The sequence below is a fragment of the Xiphophorus couchianus genome, chromosome 22 (genome assembly GCF_001444195.1).
Source record: "Xiphophorus couchianus chromosome 22, X_couchianus-1.0, whole genome shotgun sequence".
Classification (NCBI taxonomy): Eukaryota; Metazoa; Chordata; class Actinopteri; order Cyprinodontiformes; family Poeciliidae; genus Xiphophorus; species Xiphophorus couchianus.
The window spans coordinates 6,123,800-6,151,796 of NC_040249.1; the positions used below are offsets into that span (position 1 = coordinate 6,123,800).

At 41.9% G+C, this 27,997-nt stretch overlaps 1 protein-coding gene across 1 annotated transcript; it reads right to left on the minus strand.

Annotated features, from left to right (window-relative positions):
• Positions 1 to 105: 105 nt before the first annotated feature.
• Positions 106 to 27,731, minus strand: map3k21 (mitogen-activated protein kinase kinase kinase 21). Its single transcript, XM_028007238.1, has 10 exons — positions 25,784 to 27,731; positions 11,012 to 11,192; positions 10,769 to 10,917; positions 9,679 to 9,854; positions 7,571 to 7,811; positions 6,993 to 7,109; positions 5,877 to 6,027; positions 5,265 to 5,359; positions 3,301 to 4,116; positions 106 to 3,006 (listed from the first exon to the last, which is right to left on the minus strand). The coding sequence occupies exons 1-10, from the start codon at positions 26,574 to 26,576 to the stop codon at positions 2,660 to 2,662; spliced, it is 3,066 nt and encodes a 1,021-aa protein (XP_027863039.1). The 5' UTR covers positions 26,577 to 27,731; the 3' UTR covers positions 106 to 2,659.
• Between the last annotated feature and the right edge of the window lie 266 nt (positions 27,732 to 27,997).

A 27,997-nucleotide genomic window follows, 5' to 3' on the forward strand; every position in this document is an offset into this window, starting at 1 on the left:
ACGTAATACCTTTTTATTATGGAACGCTCTCGTGTTTTGTCAAATTTAAAACCACAAAGTTGGTTGTATTTTAATACGACAAATAAAATAAAGAGGGTGACAATAGGCTTGATGTAGACTTTATTTAAAACGTTGACAAACATGATAACTCTTGATCGATCCGGCATGACATAACCAATACTGTCAGGATAAACACACACCGGAACAGATCTGAACCCAGTCAGTGTGATCGGTTGTCTTTAAAAAGAAAGAAAGAAGTTCTACACGGTTTGATCTCTTCACAGGCCTCTACGCTTCAGCTCCTTCGTATAGCAGCAGGTTGAATTAGTGGTTTTTGGGTCTGAACGCAGAAAAATGTCATTTCAAATCTGGTCCCCATCGCTGCCGTGGAAAAGCGCCTCAGGAATGTAGGAGAAAACATTTGCGACAAAGCGGCGCGTTATTTACAGACGGTTCTGAAAAACTGAAGAAAACCGACATGTGGACAGCACCTTTAACAGTTTAAGAGTCGGATACTTCACGTTCTACAAAAAAAAAAAAAAAAAATCAAGACGCACGAACACATCAGGAAGACATTTACACCGTCTGGCAATTCAGACGCTTCTCTAAGTTCATCCTTTAGCCCTTCTCTAGGAAACTCAGCAAGACAACGAGTGAAAAAAGTGAAGAGGGGCGTACGCACTTTTCAGTTACAGTTAAAAACTGATTCCGAGCTCTGGAGCATGTACTGCGTAGGAAAGGCCTGGAGAGCAAAGCCTGCTGGGAAAGAGAGAGCCCTTCACAAGTCCCGAGGAAGCAAGTAGTCCAAAATAAAACTGAATCTAAACGTCTCCAGACTTCTCTGAGCACGATGGGACGAGTTTGTTCAGATGAAAAGAAATATTTTTACGTTTAAATAGACTTCACGATGCGAAACGGATACAACTGAATGTGGAAGTTGTTCAATGTAACAGTTCAACAGGTTTATTCAGGTAAAATACACGATGCTTTAGTATTAAAAGGCACGGGCTTTACTGAGCACACTTTAAAAAACAACTGCATTCAGGAATGTGTAGAAATAACACGAGTCCCTCAATAAAACAGAGTCTGACTTAAAACCGTGATTTGTTTCAGTAACTCAATTCAAAAGGTAGAATTCATGTGAGAGAGATTGCTTATTTTGATGACTACGGCTTAAAGCTAATGGAACTGAGTATAAAGTTTCTTGGGATTTTAAAATATTGCATAAGACCAATAATAAAAAAAAAAAGGACTGATGTGTTACTTTTATGAACGCACACCATTGGATACGCCTCAATAGGTCACCGCTAACAAAGCTGCCTGTTCAATGGATATTAATGGAAAGTTGAGTGGAGGGAAAAGTGTGGCAGTGCGAAAAAAGGTGAAAAAGTAACAGCTTAGAAAAGGTTGTGAAGCCGTGTGGATACTAGTGTCACCTTCCAGCAGAACTTGACTTCTGCTAAAAACCACCAGTAACCATGGCAACACTGTGATTGACGCCCCTGCGAACTGGTCTGACCTGAACCCCACAAAGAAGCTGTGGAGTGTTGTCAAGATGAAGATGAATTAAGTGTATAAATAAACCGTAAAGCACACAGACTAATAGTAAGACTGATATTTCTGCTTTCCAAATCCTTATGGAATATTTTTGAGACGTTTCATGAGCTCCAGGCCACAACCATCAAAATTTTAAATAAAAGCTGAGGTGTGTGTGTGTGTGTGTGTGTGTGAGACGACTCTGTAAGAGTTGAACGTTTTGAATTCCCCATTACAGACGCAGCTCATGCGTTCATGTTTCAACCAATCAGCTCTCGTTGGGTTAATTAAACTTAGTTTATCCGATGTGAAAAATCTGCTTTAGTGTGCAGAGAACCAGAAAAAAAAAAACCCCATCTATAAATACATAATCAGCAACATTTTTCTTTTTTTTTTTACAAGAATAGAGTCCATGTCTGCTTTGTAAGACTTTCAGTGATTTTCTACCTGCATCTCTATAATCTTCAGGCCGTTCTGGGTGGAGCAACAGATGCTTCAGCTCTAGTACTGATAATGTAACCTGCTCTTAGTGCGCAGACTGAGCTGACAGTCGTAAAACATGTTTGCAATAGAAAACAACAGCAGCATTAGGCTGACAGTGGGTAAAAAGTTATATTTACAAACATTGCCTTTTTTTTTCTTCCTTTTTTTTGTGAACATTTTAAATTTACATGCACGATTCTTAAGTGAGAAAATAAATCTACGAGCCTGATGACGCAGCTGTGAAACGGAGGTGGAATGTATGTCCTGCTGCCCGCTATAACTCAGTTCATATTAAATTACCGATAAAAATAAATAAAAAGGTGATTTGAGTTGGGAGAGATGCAGCGGCGGTCAACGTTGAGCTGCAACGACGTACGGAGGGGAGGGCGGGGTAACGACAGGGGCGAGGTTAGAGGTCAGAGTCTGTTCTGGAAACATGGCCGTGTTTAAGGCGGTTCTTTTAGAGCACTGTGACACCCCAACGTCACTTTGCTCAGGCACTAAGAAAAAAAAACCCCAACCTTTTTTCTATGGTGCTTTTAGAGGCAAAAAGGAACAAAGGCAGCGTACGTCTAAAACCCCCCAGCTACTCTCTATAGCCTGCCTCGCTCAGCTCAGAGCAGGTCAAAGCTCCAGGCTCCTAGGAGAAAAACTCTTTCTCCAACTCAAACATGGAGGGCCGTGCTGGGGAGCTCTGGATGCGGCAGAGCGGCACGGTGCAGTCCCGCTTCTGCCCCTCTGTGTCCATGTCGAGCAGCGAGCAGCCCACCTCCGAGGACAGCACCACGTTCAGGTCCTGGGCCGTTTTCTCCCCGGAATAGTGGCCCAGGGAGTAGCTCTTGTTGCGGCCCCGCAGCAGGGCCCAGGCATGGGGCTTGGCCCGGAACGACACGGGCCTCTGCCGCGGGACGGCGTCTCCGTTGGCCGGCTTTTCTTCCTTCTCCTGCTTCCTCTGAGCAGCAGATGGCGCCGGAGGGCCGTTGTGGGCTGTGAACAGAGAGAACAGTCAGATAAACCCGAGCATGCTAACTTCCCCCAGCTTTGCACTGCAAAAAAACATAACATGTTGTCAAGTGCAAATGTCTTAGTACACTGGAAACGAGACAAAATTAATATCTAATAACTAATATCCATAATATGAAAAAGTACTAGTTTTAAGTACTTTTCCTATTAATCAAACAAAACTTTTTAATGTCTTCATCCACTGGCAGATTAGCTCTAGAAACTAGACCAAAACTACTCTAAGATTAGTGTTCTTGCCGTGCAGTGTGTGCTCCTCACTGTTGTGGTTGGTGGGGTACTTCTTCCTGCGTAGTCGTGTTCCTGTGTTGTGGTTGCTCTGCTCTGGGGGCCGACTCCGACTTTGCTCTGCCTTCTGGGTTTCAGCTGCAGGCTTGTTGCTCTGGCTTTTTACAGTTGCTGCTCTGACGGGTCGGGACGTTTCTGAGTTGTGATCGCTCACCGCAGGCTCGGCCTTCCCAGGACTCAGTTCCGACACCTCAGCCTCCGGCTGTAAGAGGCACTTGGTGGAGTTGCACTCCATGATGGCCAACATTGAGACGAGGTTCACCGGTGGGGCGCCGGCGCTGTTTGAAGACGTGTCTTCTTTACGGGAGCGGCCGCCCGGCGGGGAGGTGCTGCGGCGGAACCGGGTTGCACGCTGAAACAGGCCCTCCTTCTTCTTCTTCTCCTCTTTTGGGGTCTCGCACTCCTCAGGAGGAGCTGAGGTCCTGATGGCCTCTCTAATGTCGTAACCCAGGACCACGGAGGCCAGCAGCGAGCCGCAGCCGTACAGCGCAAAGTCGGTCTTCCGTCGCGCCGACGCCCTCTTCAGGCTGTTGGTGGGGGTCAGCTGAGGGGTTGTGGAGGTGGAAGAGGTGGACGTGGTGGTGCAGGGGTCTTCCGGAGTCTCTGGGGGACTTCCTGCACCGACCCCGGCATCGCCCGGTCCGCCGTTCCCTCCGGGGCTCTGAGGCTGCGTCTCGTCCCTCCACAGAGGAAGGTCGATGTAAACCTGGTTGGGGAACTTGAGCTGCTTTGGTTTGGAGCTGCTGTCAGGACATTCCTGGGGGAACGCTTCCTCCCTGCCTGCTCCCGCTGAAAACAAACACACGACTGGTCAAATGTAATCAAAACAAGGAAAAGGTTTGTTTCTTTTTCTTTTTGCAAATAAAGTCTTAATGGTTTGTTGTACATTTGCTCTCCTCATTGGCGTTCCAGACACCGTTTTGTTGGGGTGTGTTTCTACGAGCCCATTTAGAAACTCATGTTGTGCCGAAACAACTCCACTAATTAGTCCAAACTCAAAGTCTATGGACATTAACTTTCGATTTACGCCACAAATTTTCTATTGGATTCAGGTCTGGACTTTAACTGGGCCACATGAGGAGGCTTCTAACAGGTTTTCTTCAGCCTTTCTTCAGGTCTGGACTTTAACTGGGCCACATGAGGAGGCTTCTAACAGGTACTTTTCACAAGTGTCTTGTGAAAAGCACCACAACAAGACACTGCTGCCACTGGGCCCAGGTAACAATGGGGTTTGGGAACCACAACTGCTTTAACTTGAGTTCAAACACCAAATATACCTTAATCATCATTAATAAACAGTGGACACCATCTTGGCATTACCACAGCAGCCAACATCTACGGGCTTTCTCATCTCCACTTGGCCAATCAGCACCAAAGAGAATGAATGGCCTTCCTGGATTGGCTGCTTTTCCAATGCCAGCTAACGGCGGGTCAAGTAGCATTAGTGCTACAGCTTCCCATGCTGCATTTTCTTTAGAATATTTCAGATATTCTCCAGAGAAAAATCCGCAAATAGGCAAATTTTCCACAAATAATACAGCATACCACAGAAAGTCTGCAAATACTGAACCGCAAATAGGTGGGGGTCCACTGTGCGTTTCACCACGGGTGAAAGGCGATGAGATGCGGTGTTATTTACCAAACCAATAATTTTACATGCAAGACAAAATGTCTCGCTTTCATTTCATCTTCTGTGCGCTTGCTGTGTTGCTTGCATGGTTTACAACAAAACGCAAACGGACCCAAAGAAATAAACACTATGAGGTTCAAAAACTATTTCAAAAAGTATAAACAAAGTACACCCCAAAACCCACATAAATGTAAAAAAATAAAATAAATAAATAAAGATTATAGCAATAAAGCTTTGCGTACCTGCTCTTTATCGTATGCTTTGAACACAAGTCCTGATAGTTTGTGGCTAACTGTCATCAGCTCACCTTGTTCACCGAACAGAGCGGCGAGGGGAACAGACTTCTGGGACTTCAGCAGGCTGGTGGACCAGGGGTTACTGCCGTCTGACAGAGGACGCACCCTGAACCCAAAACACAGGAGATGGTGAAGACGAGTACCAGACGGACTGCAACACTGCAGGATCACTGAACAAGCTAAATGAGGCACATCTTGTTTATTTATTACTTTGAAAATATTAATATTCCCACTTTATGTTTGAGTGAAATAAATAAGTAGAGAGAAAATAGTTGAAAAATGAGAGTTGTTTTTGGAGCCGGCTGCCCAGTGGAGAAAGGTCGTGGGTTCGAATCCCAGCTTGGAGTCTTTCTAGTTTGCATGTTGTTGCCTGAGCATGATTGGTTCCTCTCTGGGTCCAAACACGTGACTGCAGTCGGCTTAATCGCTCTTGGATACGAAAGGTTTAAGTGATTAAATGAAATAAGTTCCTAGTCGTGTCAACAACAGTTCAAAGGGAGAAGCTTTATCATCTGATTAGTTATTACTAAACTGACCTCCAGGTTGATGCAAAGTACAGAAAATGTTTGGGAACAACAACCAAATGTTCCCGTCACTGGGAGCTGGTTGTGTGTCAGTCTTACCTCTCAGCAGCAGCAGGTCTTTCTTTGCTCTGAACTGAACTGGGGCCCCAGGTTCTTCCTTTCTTCTTGATTCCTTTCTTCACATCGTCGAACTCCTCCGGCCTGAAGAGGGTGCTGCGGCCCCACGTACGATTGCTCTCGTCTTGTGTGACTGACAACGGGGAATTTCTACTTATTACAGACTCATAATATTATTGTTGCAGAAACTGCACAAGAAACTACGAGGACATGTTAGGTTTTAATCTGTTAAACCAACAGTAATCTTTTAATAAAATCTCTAATGTCTATGTTGTCTTTAACTCTTGTCCTTACAAAAGGCCTGATTCAGCTTTTAAGAGCTAATTTGATTAATTTAAAGTATTTTTGTCATGTTCTTTTTAGTTATCTGAGAAGATACACATTGGTACCTTTTTTAAAACATTTTATTTAGTTTGAATAGAAAAGGTGTTTCAGTCTCATTAAGACTAGATAAATATCTAATAACTAGTCTAATAACTATAAACTTTGTATAAAATGATTAAAATTGACTTTACAAAAAGATTTTTTTAAAACAAAAATAGAACACTTGTAATAAAACCTTTTAATTTGTTTGTTTGTGGCTGGACACAAAATTTATCCAACTTTCCAGCCTAAAAAAAATAAAAACAGAATTTAATTTAATAATTAAAGAGAAGAGATGAAACCTCATTATTCAATAAGCTTGTGTCCAGAAGAGAAAAAACTGTTGGTTGTGAAGTTTTAGGCCAATTTCTGGTTTCATACTGAATCATCTCGGTCAGAGCTGATCCAGTGGATCTGCTCAACAATCTTCCTGCTCGCTCTGAATGTCTCCACCTCGCTGAAATGCACAAGAGGAATTTGCTCCTGTTATCACAAGGGCATTGCAGCGTGCCTAAAAGTCTTTATCAAACTGTTTAAACAACTGACTGCCTGCCTTTTGTCCCTCTCGGTTAAAAACAGCATCCGCGTGCTCGGCTCGCATAAACCTCTCGAAGAGCTGATGTGATTTTCTAGTTTCGTGATTTAATTTTTGAAAAAGAAGGTCCGATTTAATCCAGGGAGCAACGGTTGGTCTTTAAACTTTGCATGGCCTGAGGAAGACGAAAGTGGACTCACGCTGAATGGCTCGCAGTCGGGGGATGAGCGTGGGGCTGCTGGGGGGAGAGGAGCTGTGAAGGCTGCGCCGCTTGTCCATGGAGGGCGACGCCTGCACTGTTATCTTGTGCTGGAAGTCTGCAGGATGCAACATGGACATGCAGGTGGGTGTAATTCACCAGGATTGACTCAGGGATTACACAAGAAGCATTCTTTGTAAAGGCAAATATTGTACAAGCTTGAGCAAAACTCTCAATTATAGAAAACCTCACAATGTTATAGTAAATAAACACAAGATGTCAGTAGCTGCATTTCCAGAGACAATATTGTTGCGCAAATTGGAATTGCAGCTTGATTGAAACAAGACAATTTTGGGAAAAAAACATTAAAAAACACAACAAAACGTTTGTGCTCTAGGATGAGGTGGATTTTCGGCTGTATTTGGCAAAACTGAAATTTAAGCAAAATTAAAAAAAAATGTTTATTTATACACCACAATTGCAAAATTGTGTTTTTTGAGATTACTTTGTAATGGAAATACACCTAAAATTTTTTTTTTTTTTTTTTAAATAGATTAAAAAAAAGACATTTACTCTCACCTGAGGGCAAACTGATGCGGTTTCCATCCTTCAGTTTGAGCCGGGAACGTTTGAATTTGCCTTTCCTCTTCTTGACGTTGGGCTTGTCCTTGTTGAGCTGGAAGATGAGGATGTTGAGCTCTCTCTCCAACACGTTAATCTCCCGCTCCGCCAGCTGCTGCTCGCGGCGCTTCAGCAGCTCCTCCTGAGACTTCTGCTGCAGGGCGGCCCGCGTCAGCTCCTCTTCCCTGGAGCGCAGCTCCTGCACACAACCAGGCTTGAAGTGAAGGCGAGGCTGCCTGCTGCACTGCTAAAGAGCTATTTTATGAAACCAAGAAGATACAGTTCAACAGAAGCATCTTTAAACTGACAGACTGCACTGGTGCATGCTTAAAATAGATAAAATTTGTTCATTTGAACAGGAAAAAAAGGTTATTCTAAATATGAAAGCTGATATAAAATGCTAAAGGAAGTTTTTGTTTTAAAATATTAAGACCCTGACTTACAGCATCTAGTTTTGATATAAATAGATGATCGTTCATGGTGGGAAGGCAAGAAAAATATTTTAAATGCTGCTCCGATATCTTCTTGTTTAGTTCTTGAACATGAATCGTAATTGTCTACAATCAGAATCAGCAGGTCAAAAGCTAAAAAAAACCCAAAACTTAGTAGGTTCATTTCTGAAATATATGGTTGCGTTAAAAATATCTTGACCCAACGTAATTAAATGTTTAAATTTAATCACTTTAAACCACAAACACCTGTTCTGTTCAAACTATTGAACTTTCGGGGTGTGAAGTGAGTAAAGCAGTTATTGGAAACCACACTTTACCTTGTGCATAGGTCGATTATCTGTTTGTTTCTTTTAAGAGGTGTTGCTTTTTTAGCTTCCAGGAATTGTTTTGTGCCACCTAGGCGTCTAAAGATGTGTATAAAAACCGACATTCTGTGTAATGTATTCAGAGTCTGTCTGATAGCGTCTGCTGCACATTCTCTCCCCTGCGCAGGTGTTCTTAATAAAGCTGTGTTTTTTGTTCTGCCTTTGAATCCTGGTCCTAGATCATTTTTGGGGGTTAACACAATTTAAATGATTTAAAATTAAACTGCTAACCAAACTTACAATGCAGGTGATATGAATAATTTGTCAGATCCTGACAGGATTACACAGTGAAATCAGCAGAGTTAGGGTTCAAAATACTGACTTCTTAAATAATACTATTCAATGGATTACGTTCTGGTACTTGTGTTTGAGGATTTAGAGTCACATTCTAAACCAGAAACACATTAAAAATACAACACAGTCCTTGAAGACAGATTTCTGTAGGATGAGCGGTGGATGACTCTGTCAATAAGAAGTTAGCCGTAGGATTAATTTTTATGTAGCTGCAAACTTCTGTTTCCTCCCAGGGTTTTTCCTCTTTTCCTCCAACTTTCCCTCAATTCCTTTCTGCTGAGTAATGATAATCTCTACTAGATGACTTCAGCAAAGCAGCTTTACAGTCAAAACCCACCAGCCTCCTATATGCAGATTACTGTGGGATATTGGCAGAGAATCTACTAACATAGTTAACAATACTGCCATTAATTATGTGAAATTTGTATCAGGAAAACGGTTGCCAATCCTCTGAGATAACGTTTCTGTTAAGTATGATCAAAAAAAAAAAAAAAACAACTACCGAGAGTTTAAATCAATAATATATCTGACTAAGTTACCAATATTCACAATAAGGAGTGGAACAAATATAGAACATATTCACCTAGATTAGGAGAAAGAAATAGAATTTAAAAGTCTTAGAAACCTGTGTGGTTCACTTCACTATTTTCTCACTAAGTTTGTGCTGATCCTGTTTTTTCACTAAACACTAATTAACCCTCGCTTTAAGCGTGCACTTAAACAGAAAGCAGATTAAGCTCTTAACCAGGGGGAGGTACGCTCAAGCACCACAGCAGTAATGCCTCAGTCAGATAAAAACCCAACAAGCTTATTAAATGAAGGTAACCTGTCAGGGCTTTTAGGAGTTCAAATCGGCCAAGAGTGGTTACAGTTGGATTGTTTCATCTCTCAGCATCTGCAGATATCAGGCACAGAGCAAGGCAGAGATAGTTGATGCCTTCCGGTCAGCGAGTACCTTCTCTTTGGTCCTGAGTTCATCGAACATCTCCTGGATCTCCACCCGCCAGTCGTCCTGCATGCTGTGGAAGGAGTCCTGAGGCATGGTGGCCATCACCGCCTCCTCGATGGCCGACAGCTGCTCCAGGATGCAGGAGAAGGAGGGGCGGACGTGAGGGTCCTGGTCCCAGCACTCTGGGGGACAAAGCACAGATTGACCCGGGTCAAAACATCTCCATCTCTGACTGTGTTCATGTTGCAAAATCCTTTCCACCTCTCTAAATGAGCTATCAACATATCCAGGTAACTGGCTTTACAGCGGGTAGCTGGTATTTGTAGGATACAAGTAAACACACAGTTGGCTTCACTAAACCCATTGGTATACAGAAACTTGACAGATTCCAACTTGGATTCTGAAGTCTTTTCCTCCACCATGTCCTACTGGTTTCCTAATGCGTGAAGATCGTCAGACAGAGAAAAGGTTCTGGTTGTCGTCGGCTCAGCAGAACTTTGTTTTAGTTAGAATGTGAAAAATTACAGTGCCAAAAAGAGGCTATGCTCTAACTGAATTGTCGTGTGAATTTTGAGTGAACTCTTAAAACAAAAGCAGAACAGGAAAATAAAGCGGGTTTCCATTTACTGGTTTGGAGCGAATCAACCAGGTTACACAAAGCGCCATGTTACACGTGGATGTAATGAAGAAGATGTAGAGCGTGAAAACCAGCATGGACCATACATCGCAGAAAAATGGAGAGTCTTCCCCTCCCACTGAGAGGTCTGGACTTTTTCACATTTTTCAGAGTCAAACCCACCAGTGGAGAAGAACGTTGGCTACATCAAAAGAGATAAACACCCATAAAATCTCACACTATTCAGGTGTAATGAGGAAACTGAATAGTGTCCTATTGTGTCCTGAATAGTGTCCCTTAAGAATGCAAACAATAGTATTTTGACCAGTTTAGTAATACCTCCTGCGATATCACTAAGCGGTACACACAAAATGCTAAAGGCTGATTTTTGCCAGATTAAACAGCAAAGTAAACTGGACTAAAAATGACAGAAGGATTGGTTTATTTGATTTTCAAACAAATTGATTTGGCTGTAATTACCTTCCATAAGCTTGGCGAAGGGCTCGGGGCAGGTGGAGGGGATTGGAAGAGTTAACTTGTTGACAGCAACACCGTAAGCAACAGCCAGACCATCGATCCCTCGGTACGGGACTTCCCCCGTTAACAGCTCCCACAGCAGGACACCGTAACTGACAGATGACACACACACACAAAGATAAAGTTACCTTCACCGCATGAAGGATAAGATACTTTAATCAGAGTCGTAGTCTGTCGTTACCGCACCTCCACACATCGCTGCCTTTGGAGAAGAGCGAGGACTTGATGACCTCTGGGGCCATCCAGGAGTAGGTGCCAGCGGCTGACATTTTTGTAGTTTTGTGCCACTCCCTTGCGAGGCCGAAGTCCGTGATCTTCAAGGTCTTCCTCCCGATGTCATCATTCTCAATTTTTTCAAGTAATAAAACTAAAAAAGGGGAGAGAGGTAAAGCTGAAATAAGGCATTTCAAGTGTGATGTAGTTCAATTTTCAAGATTTTCACTGAGCTTAAAGTGGCACTAAATAACCTCTGACAGTGCTGTAAACACAAAATATTACACAACTTTACTTTCAAATTGCATTAAGTTAGATTTTTCTTAAGATTCTGCTAAATATTACAAACATAATTACCTTCTAAGAAAAACAACATCAAAGAAAAGCAAAGCAGAGTTGCAAAATAAGCATCTGAAAGTAAACTGGATGGAAATGGATTCAGACTCCAATGTTCCTACACCACTTTTAAAAACACAAATTAAATTTTTTTGGATCATTTTTAGATTATAAATGTAAAACTGCTGATAACCTTACAACCGATGAATGAATAATCAACAAAACAATGTATGGATAAGACCAAAAAAAAAAAAGAAAATCAAACAAAAATACTTAAACTCAAAATGTTTCTCGTTACCTGAGCTTCAGAGACGCAGCTCCAGTCAGATAGATTTTTTTTAACAAGCATTTTCAGCAAGTTTTTTTTAAATAGATAACTATGATAAACGAGAAAAGTGGGAGACAGTGTTGGAATGAAGCAAAGAAAAGTGCATGTGAGGAGCGACAGGTGATATTCATGAGGGCCAGCAGTACGCGGCGCCACTTGTTACTGTGGTAACAGGAGGCTGACAGCGCCACAAAGCGCCTGTCCTCAGGTCCTAAAACTGCTTAACACATTAAAGACTGACGCCTGCTGGCATCCCAACGCCTGAAGTGAAAGCGCGGCCGCGGAGAAGCCGAGTCCAACTGACACGCTGTATGAAGTCCAGACAATCTGTGACAATCAGGTGTGAAAAATCCATGACTCGCACACCTGCAGCTGTCCAACACTCTCTGCTCTTTTCTTCACATTTTCCTGGAGCGCAGTGAACAAAAACTGCCAGGGCATGACGGTCTGAGTCCTAGACTGAACCCACACAAGATGAATACTTCTTACCCTGCTCACATTTAACTGAGAACACTTCTAGTTGCACACAGAACAGATAGTAACTGTGTTGAACTAAAGCGGCACCACCCATCGTCGTTATGAAGCCAATAATTGTTTTGAAATTGCAGCTGTAAAGCCACAAGCAGCAAGTCTGTGAAAGCACCAGAGCAGCCTGACTGACTGACCAGCTAAAGCCAGGTGCTTGTACACAAGATGGTTCATGAAAAATAATCTCACACTGGCCACACATCAGTTTTAAGGTCTGTTGTCAGCTTTTCTTTCTTGTTTCACATATTTTATCATAAAAAAACTGAATATTAACAGCAAAAAGTGGCTCTTTGATGTCTTGATACTCTTGATTTCGATTCACACCTGTTTTTACTTCTGCCAAAAACGTCTCTCATTACAAACTGCCCCACTTCACGACTTTATGCGCAGACCTATCGCTTACAGCAGAGCTGCGGTGATTCTACGAAGAAAAACAACGGAGGAGCTGAAATCTACTGCCTCAAGTTACTTCTGGGTTATTTTTAAAGCCAATGTGAAAAACATTGTGCTTTAAATAGTTCCTCAAAGTTGTGTTTGCTTTTTTCTCCAAGCGTGCAAAGAGTGGATGGACTTTCCTATGCGTGTCTTGAGCTGTTGTGTCACAAAGAGTGAATTGTTGGAATTTTTAATAGTTAAAATGTGACATCGTAGCAATTTCCAAACAGAAATATTTGTGATGCTTGTAGCTTGTAACAAGGTATCTGCATCGTGAGTTGTTTTTTTTTTCTCTCTAACCTTGAACTTGCTGCTCTCGATCACTGCACGACACACACAGAAAAAAAATATTCACCAATAGTAAATTTACCTCCCTGATTTTGTGCACTTCTTAAAAGCTTATTGTTCTGCTGATTACAAGTCCTGCTTCTTAATTGAAGAGTAAGCAGATCTGTTGACAGATGTCAATGGGCAGCACGAGAGGGCAGCCGCTGCCCCGAAGAATCGATGGTGAGCTCAGAAATACGCCTCGTGACTGCTGGATAAATACAAACAAAAAACAAAAAACTCAAACAAGCAAGCAGAGTGGCCTCCGTTAAAAAATGTCCACGATATCGGGGGCGCTGGGTGGCTCGGTTGGCACAGCAGGTCAACGTCCTTGACGTGTTCGTCCTTGGATAGTTGGATTCCTGGTCTTAGGTCATCTACCTTGTCCTCCTGTTCTCTCTCAACCCTCCGTCCTGTGATATTAGTGTTAAAAAAAAAAAGCTGGGGCATGGTGTGGTGGCGCAGGGGGTTAGCATGCCCCATGTTTGGAGGCCTTAGTCGCGGATTCGACTCCTGGTCTCAGCGACCTTTGCCGCATGTCCTCCCCCCTCTCCTCGCCCTCTTTCCTGTCTGCCTACTGTCGCAAAAAACATGAGCCACTAGCGTCGCAAATGTTCGATACTAGTATCAAACTTGCCTCTTGTCTTTGTTTAATAGACCCGGAAAACAATAGAAACTGCATCACCTGTAAACACTTCAAGAAGATGTACAAAAAAATCCTTTCACTCTAATAAATCAATAAAGCACTGCCTGACTACTCTGAATGAACTGCAAACATTAGAATGGCAGCATTGTTTTGATTTTTTTAAGAGCAGTATTTATATTTGTGTGGATTTGACTATAGTTTAAATCAGCCTGCAAAACAATACCTTTAATTCCCCGGATAGGAAAAATGAGGAATTTCCGTCTTATTTTGGCATCAAAACCAAACCTGGTTTGAAAACCTTAGCATCAGTTTGTAGCCCTGAAAGGATCTAAAGTCAAAAAAGTAGCAAATCCTTTGTTTTTTTATGTACTACAATAGGGTTTGATTGGTTTATTAAGTCAAAAACAAAAATGGTAAGAGAGTTGTACTAAATCTCAACTTGTGATAGGTCAAAAAATAACAGCAAAAAACCCAACTTGATTTGATCTCCATTTAAACATAAATTCTTCTATTTTTTCAGAAATGTAAATTTTTCTTTTAGCTATTCTGAGTAAATCTGAGAACACAAACTTATTTTCATTCTTATCCAAACTTAGAAAACAATTAAATAAAATGATATACTTTTCAAAAATGGACAGGAACCTTGAACAGTGAAGCAAGCCCAGATGAACTACAAACTGTCTGATTGGGTAATTCTGTGGTACCAAAACAGTTTCATATCCCCCCAAAATTTTTACTTGACATGAATGAATGTGAAGCAGTATGTCAAGCTTACAGAGTGGTTTGTTTCTGAAAGTAGCTCTACTTTGTTGTCTACAGCACAGGTAAGCTGTCTAACGTGAGCAGTGATGGTTAAGATTTCTGATGCCATCATCAAGTAATAGTTTAATAACTGTGAAAGAACCGCTAGCATCATTTCGGGACGTGCCAGGCTCGGTAAAGAACAGGGCCATCGGTGCCATTACTCTCCTGGGGCAAAGAGGGGATCCTCTACCCCGGCTCCAACAATGGGAATTCCATTGTGAAACAAACAGGTTTCACTCCACCAGTGATACACTTCAACTTCCTGTTGTCAAGTCGTCTCCCGGTGACGCCAAAGATTTCTCCCAGCGGCCTTCGTGGAACAATAATAATGACTTAAGACGGGTTGGTTACACGACCTTGAGGAAAAGTAGTCTCAGAATAAACCTGTCTGTGCTGACTGACGTATAAAATGTCACGCTGAATATTTTCTTTGGAGCTCCCTGGTACTTTGGTGTCAGCCCTCTAGAAAAGTTGGATAAAAGTACAAGCTTCTGTCACATGACTCCCTGCTGACGTCAAGCTACAAATAGCAACCTGTCACACTTGCAATCCATTTTATTTGACATGTCAACTCTAACAAGAGTTGAGCTTCTGGTAAACGGGAGAGTCGCTATCAAACGGTTTACTAGTTTGGTTGCGTTTCAAGTTATTAAACCAAACTAAGAAACTCCTGGTGAACATTTATGTGCTCTCTACTTAAAACATGCCTTGAAAAATATTCAGTAAGTGAAGAGGAAGGGGAGGGTTTACTTTGTTTTCAAAGTTTTATTGGCCAAAGTGAATCTGAAATGCGAAGAATGCATTTGTATTCAGGCATGTAGGGTGGAGACAGGAGGTGAGCAGGTCATATGAGACCAAAATTTAACTTTAGGTCCTGCATGCAACAGGTTGTGTGTGCTGGAACATGAACGCATATCAACCTGATTTCCCTTTCCTCATTGTGAGGCAGGGTGGTAGCTGCATCATGCTGTGGGAATGCTAAGGGAAGGTGTTCTACGATGGAGCTAAATATAGCACAATCCTAAAAGAACAGAGATTGCAAACGATTTTGTGGGTTCATCTTTCAGCAGACAGTAAATATTCAGTGTCAGCAGTAATAAAAGACTTTAGATCACAGATTTCCATATGTTAAAATGCCCAAAGTTCAGATCTAAATCCATTTCAGAAGAAAAGATAGGAAATTGCTATTCGCTCCACCCACTCCGACTGAACTCCAGCTATTTTGAAATAAAAAATGGGCACAAATTGACGGTGTCTAGATGTGCAGAACTGGTAGAGACTCACACTTGCAGCTGTAGTTTCAGTGAAAGGCGATTATGACTGTGACTACAAATGGATGCCACACTTTTCAAATGTTTATTTGTAAAAACCATCTGCTTGTGAATATATTTATCACTTAAAATCCTCCAAAAACAAATTGGTTGGTGTAATAAAGTAATCCCTAGAAATTAAACTGCGGCCTGCTTTAAATACCAGCAGCAGTGAAAAAAAAAACAGATCAACAACAATCAATGAAAACTGGTCAGTTTATTTACAAGTCAAAGTCTCTACTCGGTGTTTACAAGCTCGAAGTTTCGCCTGCAACTAACAGCTGAGTCAATCTTTTGGTCCTTCAGATCCACATTATGTAAGACTGTTGATCATTCCCTAAGAATTTGCCAGACTTGAACACAGTCATGTACAAGCTTTGTGGTTTTGGTAATTCAGTAATGTTCCGTAATCTAGACTATTTTCACAGTTGGCTTCAAGGATTAGGCCTGCAGGCCAACAACACATGGCAGAAACAGATGAGGAGTCAATTTTATGACGTTTTTGAAGCAACAACACTCCAGTGTCAAAAGGTGTAATTCACTTAAACAGTAAAGCTTCAAACCCAACAAAAAAACAAAACACGCAGGCAAGACACAGCCAGGTAAAATTCTTAGTTTCGGGAAAACTGGCTCTGTGGTAAAACATTTCTAGTTGCACTGTGGAAACATTAACTTCTGCAGGCTCCACTGGGTTTTAATGTTATCCATTAAAAGGTAAAGGCGAGCTCATCACAACCCAAATACCATTTCATAAACAAAGCAACTTACAGATTTCAAATTAAGTTTTTATGAAGCTGAGGTTGAGTGATGATAACAGAGTTGCTCCGGTGACTGCTTTTGTTTTATCTGAGTCTCAACTAAAAAGATCTGGTGGGTCGATTTTCAAAACTACGCACCAACACACACAGAGGTCACATATTAGAAAAGACGTCAAAAGTGACTAGTGACCACTAGCAAACTCCATTACCCACATACAAAGTTAATTAGCCACAAACGTATTACCAAAGAAACTTACATGTTACAAGCTAAGACAAAGAACGTTGCTTTTCAAACAAACTTGTAACTAGGGCTATAAGTTCATGTTTAATCTGTCTACCTTTTCTTACTCTGCTGACAAGAAAAAGAGTGGCGAAGGGCATCAGCTCATGCAAATGAAGACGCACATGCCTTCAAGGCAGACCGCGTCCTGAGCCAACACCCATTTATTACTCCTTTTCTATCTCATGGAGGAACAGAGAGAAGATCAGAGACAAAAGGTGCTGGGAGCAAATCAGGTCTTATGCTTTCTTGATCGAGTTAGGTTAGGTCTGTGGGCCTTACAAAACATGTTCATTACATTTTTTTGGGAAAAAAATCCATTTTCAAATATTGAGATTTCACCTGGTCAGTTTCGAGCTCCTTTCAGAAAACAAATCAGCTGCTGCTGGTCACGCCCGTCAACTCAGTGTTTACACTTGATACATGTGGAAATGGCTCCAAACAGAATTTTAAAAAATACACTTTTGTATCCTCACTTTAAAGCAACTTTACAGGCTAATCAAATATCTACGTGCAACCTGGGGATGCATGATGCTGCAGCTGTTACTATTGTTACCAACCAACACGATTGCTCTGGGATTGAATCCCAACATGGAGTCTTTCTGCATGGAGTTTGCTTGTTCTCCCCAAACATGCGTGGGTTCTTTCCAGGTACTCCACCTTTAGTCTACAATCCAAAAATGTAGGTTAACTGGTCTTTCTAATTAAAAGTGTGTGAGCATGCGCGTGTGTCTGTGATAGACTGCCAAATCTTATCTTGACTTAAAGCTTAAAAATAAAAACCAATGGAAAGAGACACTGTTGTGGTCAACCACTTCAGTGCTGTTTCAATGTCATTACAATTTCTCATTGTTTACCTTTAAGCCAATGAAAAATGAAAAACAAAACAAAAAAATATTTAACCCAGAGTCAAAACAATTTTGCTTAAGCAGAGACACTTGATATTTTCTGATGTCCTACATAATTCTGGACTTCTGGAACATTCAAACAATTTTTAAAGATGATTCAAAGCAGCTCCCCTCCTTCAGAGTGGGTAGATCTTTTCCGCTTTTGAGCAACATTGCATAAGGAAACAAGTGATCCAGATCCAAACGTGAAACTTCTTCGTTTACCAATGCCTTCCCTATGAAATTCATATTTAAAGATAGATGAGATTTTCCTCAACAGTGTATAAAAAGTAACTCTGTCACTGCTCGGCCGGCTTGAAATGAGAAAGCCCCCAGGCAATCCGGCTGATAGGAACAGGATCAGCACCAACAGTCGGCTAAATCCATCTATCGTGGTCGCATCTCTCTCTGGGCCACTTTTTCTTTGTGTGCCCTCTTCCTCTCCCGGTTTGTGTCTGTAAAAACTGGCGTTCCCCTACGGCTTGGCTTATTTACACCCATCAAATGTTTAAGGTGTGCAAGCCGGTGCCTTTTGCTACATAAAGCATCCGTCATTGTGCTCATAAGCCACAGACGGGAATGTGGAGGACTGGTTGATGTGGAAGGCAGCTCTTCTCAGCAGTGGGCCCTTTTCCTTTTCACCCAGCCCGGCAACAATAGGTGCAGTCAGGGAGAGGTCATAAAAAACACGGTGAAAGCATCTCAACTCCTCCTCTCTCCCCTCTGCCCTTTCTCCCACCGGAGAAAGGACAGGCAGTAACTGTCTGTGTGTCACCAGAGGTAATTGTGGGAAGCCAGAGAAAGTAGCCTTGCACTACCTATTGGGGCTCTAATGTTTTTTTTGGCCCGAGTCACCAAACATTTAAGTAAATAGAAATGTGTATGTTGTTTAGGGAAATGTTTTAGTGGCCTCTCTGTCCTGATGAAAGATTTCTGTAGGTAAAAAACAGAAACACAGAGTTTGAGAGAAGTTACTTTGCTCGATAGTTCCGACAGAAGCAGATACAACGCTGAGCATTTATAGTTTTTACTGGAACTCTACAGTAAATACTTCTGTTATTTTCAGAGACATGTAAGATCTGACAATTATGAATCCTGTATTTGAGCTTAATATTACCAAATCGCATGCTTTTACAGACAAAAAGAAAGATTTTGGAATTTACAAAAACACTTGGGTTACTTTAACTTTTAAGGCCAAAATGGGCTCCATCGGTGTTCTGAATCAGATCTCCTCTTCACTCATGTCTTTTTTTTTGTTTTGTTTGCACCAGGCACATCAACAAAAGGATGGAAATTATTCCCAAGCTCTGGTGTTTATGGTGCGTTCACTGTGCTAAAGGAAAGGCCGGTGCGTTCAGTGAGAAACTGGGAGAGGAAGAGCGGTACTGGGACAACACGATAAAGCCCCAACAATAGCTTCCGACTGATGGGTGTATGCAGCTGTACGCGCTCCAAGCGGAACTCCCGTCAGTTTCAGTGGCATTCAACCGCGCATTCCTGGCATACTGTCATTCAAACCAAGATGCAAGACTACAAAGTTAATATGGACTGTGTGTGCTGGCTCTGGGCCAAGTTTCAGTGTGCTGTTTGGCCCACATGCTGCTTTGTTGAGTCTGCACACCCTAAATCAAAGAAGAAAAAAAAAACACTCAAAAAAACTAAAAAGCACAACTCGAAGTAGGATGAGCTTTGCTTTAAAGCATACTTTCACATGTACAACTGGCAATTCTACAAATTATGTGGATGCAGTCAAGATATTTGAAAATGTGTGTAATTGTCTTGGGTCTTACCCAGTAGGATCAAATTAAGTGCTAATCTCATCAACTTTTTAAAATTTGTTCAGATGAATGACGTCCAAAGATTTCCAGAAACATCAGCACAATATGTTTAGTTTTAGTAGTGCTAAACCGCAACGCTCAGAGTACATGTAGCTAAACATAACATGCATCATAAGCACTTTGCTGGGTTGATATTTTTAAGTTGCTATTAATAATATTCCAAGTAAAACAAACAACAACAAAAAAACCCCTTTGCCCTAACTAGACATGAAAAATATGAAGCAGCAAGTCGGGGCCGAACAAAACGAGCAGGGATAAAGTAAGATGGGAAACCCCCTCAGTTTGGGGCAATAAAAGAGTAGCGCTCCTCTCTGGGAGATTAAATATGAACAGAACAAAACAAAACGAGGGCTTTGAGACCCTCCGAGTCCTAGCCATTCTTTTGGCCACAGTAGCCTAGCAACCGCTGCTTGACCAGTCCATTGTGTAAACGTATGTTAAGCTTTTATCCCTCATTAGCAACATTCCTCCCTGCAGGCTGGGATTTTACAGATTAGGTTGAAAAACACAATGGAGATTGGACAAATCTTGCTGACTTCCAACATATTACTTTACAGGCTAATCATTGATCAAACAGCTGCGTGTTTGTCTGCGTGGAGCGTGCGTGCATCCAGAGTTGATAAATGACGGGCAAAGTGAGTCGAAGCAAAGTTTTTCAAGCTTTGTTCTTCTACATCTGTATGTGTACACACCAGGCCATATCAATGTTTATAGTGCAAGCAAAACATAAATATTGCAATGTGATTTGAGCAGAAGTTGAACTCTTATTGTAGTAACCCTAACCCTGCACAGAGATTAATCTCTTTTCTATTATCTTTTTAGTTATTTAAAGCCAAAACAAACAGACAAGCCTGCAGCAGCAGATGCAACATCTCTTCTGAGCTTCATTATTATAGATTTTGTTGTTGTTGCTTTACTGGGAAAACAACTCAACACACTGCAGGGTGCCACTGGAGTGCTTGTGTGTCATAAAGAGGCTTTTGTGAACCCACTGTCCTGCTTCTGACCAAACACACACACAGCTTCGTTCACCGACTCTAGATAGCACTCAGTATTGGCTACACTATCTCCAGACTTCTGACCCTGAAACAATCTTCTGTGTGAAGGTCTCCACTCTGCTGTTGGACAGGATTCAGGCTCCATCGTTCTCTAAACTGTGTGGGAAAACGATTTCAAACGGACACGTTTCTTATCAGGTTTTTTTTACTTGTGAAGTTTGAGAATAAAGAAGATTGTGAAGGATCTTCCATGATTTCTATATTAAGTGCTCCCTGTTGGAGCTTAGGTTTCCACCGTTTCACAGAGAGGTGACATGGCAAACATAGTGATTTGTGTTTGCCGCACTCCGCCTGTTTGGGGGAAGTGTGTTTGCGTATGTCAACCAAACACCCGATTAGCAGCAACAGTCTACACAACCTCAACCGTTAAATCCTTCTGCTCCATCTGGTTTATATTTAAACCAGAAATCTTAATCTAAACTAATACAACATCTGGACTTGGCCTCTTTGACATCGAGATGACCAAAGGTAAAAAATATTCCGAGGCAACTCTACAAACTACCGATCCTGCTAAAAATTAGCCAATTGGTTGCACAACAACTAAATATTTGTTATAAAAAAAAGGCAAGTTGTAAGTAAATATGCCATACTGCCACGAGGTAGCCATAGCAACACTACTCATTGGTGTGGAAGTTGTTAATAAGTGAAGACCACTTTACTTTCAGTGTCATCAAGGTTTTTGACACAGGAAAATAAGAGAGTGCTACAGTAGTGAGAGTCATCGGATAACAGGAAGTTAATTTGTTTTAATCCCTTGACGATACCAGATCCATCTTCTCAATCCTTTGGAACTCTCACCGGTAGGGTTTGGATCCACCAACCAAGTAATCCCGCTAATCAGTAAATAAGATGCTAAAGTTAATTTTAACCGCTAGCTATGTTGACATGCTCCCTTTTGCTAATGCTAGTGAAATCCTATTTTCACTGTAAAACATGTGTAACATCCAGTTGTCAGGAAAATTTTGAGCGAACTTTTAAAATGTTGCACAAAAGAAAAAATACAAATGATCTGAGTTTCTGAGCAAATGAACCAGGCTATGCAAGGTGTAATTTTGTCAGATGCTACGTATGGCTGTAACAAACAGGAAGTAGAGGTTGTAAACTAGCATGGACCCCACATCTTAGCAAAATGGAGAGAAGTTTCTAGGAACGCACTGCTATCAGGAGAGTTGTAATTGTGCTGTCAACTGCTATTGGCGACATTACATGCTGTCCAGAGAAAAAAAATAAAAACACAGACAGAGGAGACAGTCACGTGAGGTAAATATTACGCCCATCAAAACTTATTCCTCAAATGTGTTTCCAGATCCCATTTAGCTCATTGACTTTCACCAGAAAAAACACCTCAAATGAATGAGAAAAAAATTGAGAAAGTATTTCCAATTTAGCCATTTTCATCAACTTTTTCTGATGCGATACTACAAAATGTGCATAAAAAAAAAAACATGGATGGAAACACGGTTATGGACTCATCTGTCTCTGGTGTTTTATTCCCTATTCATAAACAATTAAAGGAAGATAATGCCAGAAATTATTCTTGAGGCTTTTTTCTCCCTACTATTAAACTGTAAACAGCTGTTTATTCCTTCTTGAAACATAGTTCAGTAAAGCTGAGTTTAATTTTTAGAAACTTATGTCCCATAACCTGGAAATTTTTAAATGCATCTATACATTTTCAGTAATGAAAAGAGAGCATTCTGTAACCCTGGTGTGTGTATTTTTTTTAATTCACTCAAAACAATGTATGAACAAACAAATACTTTTATAGTTTTCTATGAGGAATCAGAAAGTCAGAGCTCAAATTGGTTGGGAATTGGCCCCAATATATCTGATCGGTGCATCGATAAACCCTTGCTATGTACATAATCAGTTTTATTCCTACTTGTGAGGCTTATTTTTTTTATCATAGTGGGTAACACGCACTTCTAATAAATCTAACATTGTTTAGTTGAGTGAAATATTCGTGGAAAGACTTTTTTTTGTCATGGCTTAACTATAAAGGAGTGCACCAAAAACCTCGTTAGTCATAGGATCCTCCGCATTAGTGCAACCCGATCCCTTTCAAATCCAGCAAAAAAGTCTTAACCTAGAGCGCTCGGACAGTCTGGTATGTGTACATTTCACAGGTTTTGTTCCGACATTCACACGTCGACTCCCACAGCTGGAGATAAACAGGGATCGCTACGCCACAGCTGCTCCCCACATGGCCCCGGGCTGATGGGAGCCTCCGATCACAAAAGGTAGAGAAATGGTGTTTAGGGTCACATTACACACATAAACACACCTGAGCTGAAGCGAGTGGCCTGTGTCTCTGGCTATGTGACTCAAATCCTTTTTTTTCCCACTTCCAGTCCCTTTCCATTCATTATTCAGTCCTGGGAAACAAAAGTTTGCTGGCCTCTTATCAATTACCAGAACTGGAACAGTAGGCCTGCTACTCTGTGAACCAAAAGCAAGCGACATGAGCCTGTCATGGAAGGGAAAGTCTCACAGTATCGAGCCTGTTCCTACTTACTAAATCACCGGCTTTGTTCCCTTAAACCAGTACTTCTCAAATAGTGGGGCGAAGTGTCAAGGGGGGGCGCGAGAAGCAGGACTTTATAATTGTCCTTATTCATGCTTGACTGATAAACAAGCCTCCGGTCACTAGGTGGCAGCAGTGTTCAAACTAATCAACAGGCTGCCTGTTTTAGCCAGTAGAAGAAGCTACACAGCCCTGTTGTAAACTGAGCAGAGGGAAAAAAAAAGCAGAGTGAAGGGTACAAGCGCGGGTGTTTTGAAATATATCTACCGTCATAGAGGAGAGATGGAGAAGTTTGATAGTTTAAAGAAAAGGTCAGTAAAGCAAGTATGACGGAGTTTTATGGCCAAGCTAAGAGATTTTTATTTTCAAATACAAGAATACAGCCATAATACTACGAGAACCCAGTCGTATTAGCAGAATAATTTAAATATTGGAAGAGTAAAGACACAATATTGCCGGAAGTAAGTTGTCATATTAAAAAGCTTCATATAGTGATATGTAACCTGACCCAGCAAGTCTGGTTCTTTCTATTAGATAAAAAGTTGTTTAAACAATCGTTTCAAAGTCCTGGGGCTGAAAATTTGCTTCTGATGTATTAAAACCTTTAGTATTTACTTATTTGTTAAAGCAGGGCAAACTATAACCTTATAAGACCACCAGTATCCCGCAATGTAGCATAGTATGATGAAAAGTTATAAAATGACGACTTTATTCTCGTGCAACTTTACTCGTAATTAAAACCCAAATCAAAAACTCAGAGCCTGGCCCTTATACTCCATCATAAGCAAGCAGAAGAAAAGTCGCAGAAAAAGGCCAGGAAATAGACAAAACCTATTGTTTTATTGTTAATGCAAAATGTTATACACTTTTCATCTCTTCTCATCTGACAAGCTGAAATATTAGCAATATTGCTGCAAATTTTTCCACAATAAATGTTAAGAACTATGCACCTTGTGGAAAACTAAACTGAGGAAGCCGATAAGTAACCAATGCTTACAGTTGTAAAAAGTTTTACTGTATTAAGTCTAAAAATGCACATCCCAGTGAATCATTTGCACTTTTTCTCTTTCAAACTGAGTCTTGATTAAATGTTACTGATTCACTTAAATAACCTGATTTTGGAAATTATTTTGAGAAAACAATAAAACAGCAGTTTTGATAATGTCATACAATGCCAGAGCTAATGGTTTGTACAGATAAATGATTAAATATGAACAGACACCTTTTTCCTCCCTGTGGCTGTTAAGCACACATGTCTGATAAATCACAGACTTTATTTGAACAACATTTCAGCTTTAGGTGGAGAGGGGGCTGGGAAAGTGAATCTGTGTGTTTTGAAGCATAAGGGGGACTCGGAGCAGGCAAAGTGGCCCAGCTGGGCAAACTCTTCACCTTAGTTCACATCCTCCCGATGGCTTCATCCCCCCTCCTCTCCACTCTGTTTTCAGCCTATGCAAAGTAAAAGGCCTGGACTGGTCAAGTACTGCGGTGAAACATGTGGATTACGGGGTTGCAGTAGCTTCATTTGACACTGGTGTAAGCGCTAGGTGAGTTGAGATGTTTTAAAGCTAAACATTTCCAAATGTCCAATTTAATCAATTATGACGCTTTGCTAAGGTGCCTTTAGCCTTGAAGTCTTTATTTGTATTGTGAAAAGTTACAAGGTGAATGCATTCTAGGCATTTTAATAGAGTTCTACATTACAGATCAACAATGTATGTCTCAGTCATGTGGAAAGTGCATGGTTATATGTTCTCTGTTGTTTTTAAGAAATAAAAATAAAGAGTGTGTTGTGCATATCTATTCAAACCCCTGGGTCAGCACTTTGTGGAACCACTGTTCTCTACAACTACATCTGCAAGTCTTTTATGAAATGCCTCAAAACATTTTGGATATTTTTGAACAGTTCTCTCTGAACAAAAACATCACCACAGAATGATGCTGCCACCACCACGTTTCATACCAATAAAATTCTCCCACCTGAGCTGTGCATCATTGGAGCTCCTCTGAACTGAACTATACTGTTCATCCATTCATGTAAAAGCCTAAACAGAGCAGCTTTGCTTACACTGATGTGAAGTTACCCAAAGGTCATTGGCATTTTGCCCATGTGACATTCACTATCTTTACAGTTTTATTAAAATCTCACTCAACTTTTTCAAGTATGAAGTGATGCCATGAACCGCAGGAGGTCTTATACCCACCATGCTTTAAGTTACACCCACCAGAGAAATGCTTCAGAGTGATCAACTCACCCAAACAGGGATCAGATCAGAAAATGACAATAAATTAAAACATGTTAGATTTCTGCATTTTATGATTGCTATGGGATATATTTATGATGAAAAAGAAATGGATGGACCATTTACTTAAAGTACATAGGCACAAAATAAGAGCAAAAAAACACAAGGACATGCCATTTATTGATTATGAGTGGGTTGAGTACATGGGTGTGAATAGAAATGCTGCTAAATAATAAATTAGATTTTGACTGATTTGTATATTCATTTGAAAACCATACTCCCTTTTCCCTTTACTTCACAGTAAAGCTACTTGTTTTGGTCCCCTAAATAAAATCCTAATCTGCAAGGCCTTTGCTGAAACTTGACAAAAGCATATATAAAAAAAAAATGGTAGGAATACTTTTATTGCTCACTCTCACACACAAACTCCAATCTTTGCTTACTGTTACTGGACTTCAGGTCCCGATGGATGATGCGTACCACGGCGTCCTCGTGCAGATAGAGCATCCCGCGTGCGATCTGCACGGCCCAGTTGACCAGGATGTGTGGTGGGATGCGCCTCCCAGTCAGCGCCCGGTTCAGCGTCCCGCCTCGGGCATACTCCATCACCAGGCACAGGTTGGGCTCCTCCATGCACACCCCCTCCAGTTTGATGATGTTGGGATGCTGCAGCATGGAAAACAGCTTGGCCTCCTGCTTGACGCTGGCGGCGGTGGCATTGATGTCCTCATCCGGGTCTTGCCGAGCCGCTTTCACCGCGACCTCCTGGTCTTTCCATGTTCCCCGGTAGACTTTGCCAAACCCACCCACGCCAATGATTTCCTCCAGCACCAGTTCACTGAAGGGAATCTGAGTGGGAGCGCTGGGCACTTGCTCCGACACCCCCGCCGACCCACTGGTTGCGGGAAGACGGTAAATAGCGGGCTGGTAAGTGACGTAATTAGAAGGGAAAATCCCGACCCGGTGGTTCAGCTTGCCCGTCCACCATCCTTCGTCCCCGGAGATCGCAGCGTCCTTGGACAGGACCTCGACCACGTCCCCTCTCCTGAGGCTGAGCTCGTCCTCGCCGCTTGCCTCGTAGTCGTACGCGGCGGTCCACAGGGACCGAGTGGGACACAGCGGGGCAGAGTGAGCCCACGACCGGACAGTCGGGCACTCTGTCCAGGCATGTTCCCCGGCCCCACCGCCGCCCGGCCGCCCTTCACCGTTTGGGGAAGCGGCCTGCGAGACATCCATTTCTCGGTGGCCCTAGCGGCACCATAGGGTGCAGAGCTTATAGAACCAAAAAAAAAAAAAACTTAAAACTTTAAAATATAACTTTTAAATATACTCATTATGTCACTTTAGCGAGGTGAATCCCCTCCGCAGCACCCAGGAAAGTCAAACCGTGCCCAAAGTCCTGTGAGAGAAGAAGCCTACAAGCGTGTATCCACGTCGCCACTGCGGTAGAAGTATGATGGTCAATGAGCAACCCAGCGAGGCTGCTCGCTAAGATTAGCCGAAATACGGCTTAGCAAACACCACCGCTTCACGGGCTGACGCCTGAGACTTATTAAAAGCGACCAATACGCCATGAATTGCCTATATAATATTTGCAAGCAAACTAAGTAACGACGTGATACCAAAATGCCCTGTGAGAAAACTAAAGTTAGCCTTAAACCGATGGACCAAAGTTACCAAGTTTCCGCAGGTGCCGCAAGAGGTGCACCTGCACCGTCCGACCCGAGGAGAAACACAGAGCCTCCCCGGGGCTGGTGTCCCGTCCAAACCCGCAGGTAAATAGCTCGTAGCAGTCGACTTGCGGAATGTAAAGTTTGCCCGCTGGTTTGTGAACTTTAAGCACAAACTCCGGCTGCATTCCAGACTCCTGGCTAGCGGGTTAGCTTAGCATAGGTCAGCCCGTTGGTTGGTTTGGGAAAAGTTGCTCCTCTTTTAAAACCGCTTCATCCACAGTCTCTCCTCCGAGTGGGGGGAGAAAACCGGTGAGCAAACGAAAAGCGCACAAAACATCTTAAAAGTTAAACTTCTTGTCAAGACGCGCACAGAAACATAAAACAACAATCCCCCCCAAAAAAACTTTAACCAAAACAATCCCTCCCCCGGCCACCGCCGCCGTTGGTGTCGCTCAGCGGAGTGGGTCGCAGCAGCGGCTGGCTGGATCTAAGGACTGCTGCGCTCCGGTTTGGCTCTGCTGGTCACTGATTGGTGGACGCGGTGACACGTGACGAGCGCAGCAGTTGGAGTGGAGGAAGGAGGAGCCACTGTAGGAATGTCTGTGGAGAGCGCGCTTTCATGGAAATTATTGGAATAGTCAACCATAAAAACCCCCATCCACTCCGACACACATGCCCATTGACAATGTTGACATTCAAGCACAACTTTAAACTGCTGCACATAAATTTGAATGCATATTTAATGTATTAATATATATTAAATTTCAACACTTTATGCTTAACTATTGCATCCACATCTATACATATCAAAGCATGCTTGTTTGGTATGGTATGGTATGCATTATGTGATTTAACTGAAGGTATGATTTCTCCATTAAAACCGCTTGTGGGGTGAGATTATGGCAGGCTCTTTTTGCATATTGTCACCGTCCTAAAACAATAAAAGTCCTAAATTGCCATCCCTTTCTTGCCAAGAGATGTTTT